At 42.0% G+C, this 4,237-nt stretch overlaps 1 protein-coding gene across 1 annotated transcript in view; it reads right to left on the bottom strand.

The window, feature by feature from the left end:
- Positions 1 to 689, bottom strand: part of LOC106012012 — a 9,648-nt gene extending 8,959 nt beyond the window's left edge. The window contains exon 1 of the mRNA XM_013083583.2: positions 309 to 689. Within this exon, the coding sequence (XP_012939037.1) occupies positions 309 to 455 (147 nt within the window). The 5' untranslated portion in view covers positions 456 to 689. The remainder of the gene's footprint in view (positions 1 to 308) is intronic.
- Positions 690 to 4,237: the final 3,548 nt, after the last annotated feature.

The following is a 4,237-nucleotide window of genomic DNA, read 5'->3' as shown; positions in this document are numbered from 1 at the left end:
CCACAGGATGGTTGGAACTCTAATTGTTGTCCGTGGCAAGCGTCTGGGTTGAGCAGTTCTTGGAAGTAATTTTCCCATCTTTTCTAGATTGCATGTTTGCCGAGAATGGTGTTTCCATCTTTATCATTTATAATGCATGTCGGGTTGTATGGGTCTTTCCTTATCCGCATGTTCTTCACACTTTAAAAAAAAACACCATCAACCACCACAAGTCCAACAACACTCCCCCCCCCCACACACACACACATACACACACACATACACCCATACACACACACACAATAACACACACACACACACACACACACCTTCTCCATGAGAGCATAGAGCTGCTCATTCTCCTGGATCCGGAAGTAGTACAGCCCCATGATGTAGGCCATAAAGTGCAGGAGGTTGGGCACGAGGTACGTGGTGATGATGTGGTCACAGCCGAAGTTGTGAGCCGGCAGGGACATACCGCTCAGGTTCTTGGCCGGGCGCAGCTCGGAGAACAAGGCGTCCCCGGCTACGGTCGTGATGTTGGAGTCGGAGCTGTTTTTCTTCGGCGTGGTGGTCGCCGGAGATGTAGGGGCCGCCGTCTGCAAGGAAGGGGAGATAAGGACGATAGATGTTTGATTGGGAAGAAGAAGCAAACCACACCAGAGCACCCCGCCAACCAGCCACAGATCTAGAATACTATAGTCTCGATGAGTTGGGTTGTTTTTTCATATTATGACCTTAGAGCATGCACCAGAATACCATAAAGTTACAATCAAAATGCTGAGTTGTTATCGTTTATCTTTGTTCATTTATATTATGCATGTGACTGTGAGCCTGTTTGTGAGGGCAGGCATACTGCGTGTGTGTGTGTGTGTGAGTGAGTGTGTATGTGTGTGCGTGTGAAACACTAAACCAATGTACCAGGATCTGGACAATAAAGATATATTTTACCTTCTTATCTTTAAGCAAAGGTTTTAGTTTTACGGCACTTGCAACACAATAAGGTCAAATAAGTGCCGAAGATTTAGAGGTGTGACAAACGAGTAGCAAACACAAAAACGCCTTTCTCTCCTTATCTCTCCCTCCCCCATCCTCCAGCATCTCCCCTCCCTCTCTCTCCCTCCCCTCCCCTTTCTCTTTCTCCAAACTTGCTTACTCAGAGAGAAAGAGAACTGATTGCGCTGTCTTTGTCCACGTACGTATATCACGATGACCCGCACGTACGTGTGCAAGTGGAGAATCTTTGTTACTACGCCGTGGTATCTGATGACGTCCAGTTTCGTTATCTCTCGGGTCACCAGCAGCTGTCCGCCTACCGTAACACGCGTGAACCCAATGATATGACCCAGGCACGCCGCAGTGTGCACTAAGTTTAGCTAAAATGGTTGTGACGTACAATGGCACAATTTGCATATCACATAGAACTCTTTAACACGTTCGTTCAATAGGCTACGACAGCAGAATTTATTGACCTCGTAGATACATGCATCTTTCAAAGATCTTTTTAGAAAAATTGGTTTGACTTTTTTTTTCGAATACGCAAAAGCACACCGACTCAATGATGGCTATTTACCGCAGGGAACCGACAATATATCGCTACCTTCGAATTACAAAGTTCTGTCTGGTAATATTGGCCGTTTTGAGTTACTAAGACCAAGGGGTCGGAGACCAAAATGTTCTGTCTGTTCTGTCAAAATTGTAAGACTACTGAGAGTCGTTATCAAGATACTAAAAAAATGTAGTCGAAAAAATTTGACTGGTGAAACTCTATATGTTTAACGTCAAATTTCTCAAAACTAGGTAGTGAGCAGATAGAACCTTGTAGTTTCAGGGTAGCAATGTGCTGACAGAAATAATGGAGGGAAAGAAAAGGAGTGCATGTAGTATATCTAGCAATGCGTCCTCCAACCACCCGCTCATTCAGAGATGATAATAATAATAATAATAATAATAATAATAATAATAATAATAATAATAATAATAATAATAATAATAATAATGTAATAATAATAATAATAATAATAATAATAATAATAATAATAATAATAATAATAATAATAACAATAATAATAATGATAAATAGAATTTGTACAGCGCATAACCCCGCTCCACAGCAAACTCTATGCGTCTTACAGTATTACCCCAGCAGACCATGGCACACTCAGAGTCATTCTCAGTTTCCCGGGAAGCATACAGTGCAAGCAGCTGATTAAAAGCTCAAACACCACCAAACGGATAAGATCTTTCAGTCTATAGCTGGGTACCCATTCTCACTCGGGTGAAGTGAGGAAAATTCGTGTGAAGTGCCTTTCCCAAGGACCAAACCTCGGGCTCCTGACGGGATCCTGGCTATTGTGATGAACTACACCACTCAGTGCGAACCCACGACCTTATGGTTGCGAGTCTAGGAACCTAACCACTAGACCCCCGACGCCACACAATGTTTTGATATAGAAAGAATCTATGACTCGTAAAAACGTCCGACTCCATAGCTGATTTAGACGGAATACATTCAGATAGGGTAAATGGATCTAAATTAGTTTTATCGAATATCTTTTTTTTTTTGGGGGGGGGGATATTTTTTTAGGGTAGGTGTCTGAGATAAGCACACCCTTTCATGGATGCTGGAGAGGAGGGAGGAGCATCTATGGCACTGTGCCGCCAGCAATGATGCCTGTTCTCCTTTTAGTTTTAGTTTTAGTAGAGGTTTTACGGCGCTCGCAACAGCATAAGGTCATATGAGCGCCAGAAGATTAGAAGTGTTACAAGGGAGAAACAAACACAAAAAAGAAGGAGGAGAGATAAAGATAGATATATATATATATATATATATATATATATATATATATATATATATATATATATATATATATATATATATATATATATATTTATTCCCTTGTAATGTCAATTGCAACGATAACACGACGGTGTGTCCATTTTTTCACAGCAAATCAATAACCACCCATCCACCCAGTAGGAAAATACTGCCAACATCTGCTCCGAGCCACATGACAGCTCGTCTTGGTCCCATCTAATCAGTCAATTTCTACAATTAAAACCTCCAAACATGATCGAAACTGTCAACACCCAGATAACACTCGAGCGACCATGACAGCGAAAAAGAAAAACAAGAAGAACCTTTTCCCCAAACCAATAAACCCGCACAATGGCTGATTAGCGTTAAAAAAACACACAAAAAAGAAGCGATTGACATTATCTCTTATCCAGATCTCTTAATCACTAGGGGAACACTTGCGGCTGCAATTCAAAAGTGTTCTAAATGCACGAATGTTTTATTGTAGATAAAGAGTAAAGAGTTTTTCGCGCTGGGACCGTGACTTGTGCAATTACTGGGGTTCACTGATGACCTAAGTAGTGTGGGACTTTTTTGATTGATACGACATGACAATACAATGCGTAGACTGTTCTGATTTCCCAAAGCGATTGTTCTTTTTTTCTCTTCTTTTCTCCCCCCCCCCCCCCCCTTTTTGGGGGGGGGGGGAGGGGGGGTTCTTTCGTGATGTTGAAATAAAATGTGGAACGCCTTTTCGGGTATTGTTGCAACAATAAGTCGATTAATTAAAGTCTAACTGACAGGGCATGGAAGCTACTGAAAACAGATTTGTGTGGGGCAGGTGGCTGCTATACTAGAGTGACGTCACCCCCCAAAAAATAGGAGTTTCATTGCTATGAAAAAAAAAGCACTTGGAAAATATAGCGATGACTAACACACAATTTATTGGTCTCACGTCGAGAAATGAACACCCAATGGCACACCAGAGCTCTAAATTATCATTTTAAAGTTTAGAACACTTACCAGTGGCACTCCCAACCACCCACACAGACAGAAACAACACAGAGGGAAAGTAAAGAAGTAAGACCTACCAGTGGCGCCCTCAAATAACACGCCAAACAAAATGGACTGACGTCATATAAGCAAAACAACGGTCACTTTTTACAAGCAACAGTACAGGACAAACGCAAGCTACTAGACAGCTGTACAAATAACAGATTGAGGTTGGTTGGCGGGAGGTCTGGTGTGGTTTGCTTCTTTCTAATCGAACATTAATTGTCCTTATATCCCCTCCTTCTTCTTTACATTTGTTACTCTCTTGTAAAACCTCTAATCTTCTGGCGCTCACATGCCCTTGTGTAGTTGCGAGCGCGGTAAAACCTCTACTAAAACAAAGGAACGGACCCAATCGGAGCACCGCTAACCGCCGTCATATTTATGACGTTTTAATACTGGGTAGGT

Source organism: Aplysia californica, unplaced genomic scaffold, assembly GCF_000002075.1.
Source record: "Aplysia californica isolate F4 #8 unplaced genomic scaffold, AplCal3.0 scaffold00242, whole genome shotgun sequence".
NCBI classification, from domain to species: Eukaryota; Metazoa; Mollusca; class Gastropoda; order Aplysiida; family Aplysiidae; genus Aplysia; species Aplysia californica.
This window is presented reverse-complemented; position numbering and strand designations above follow the sequence as displayed.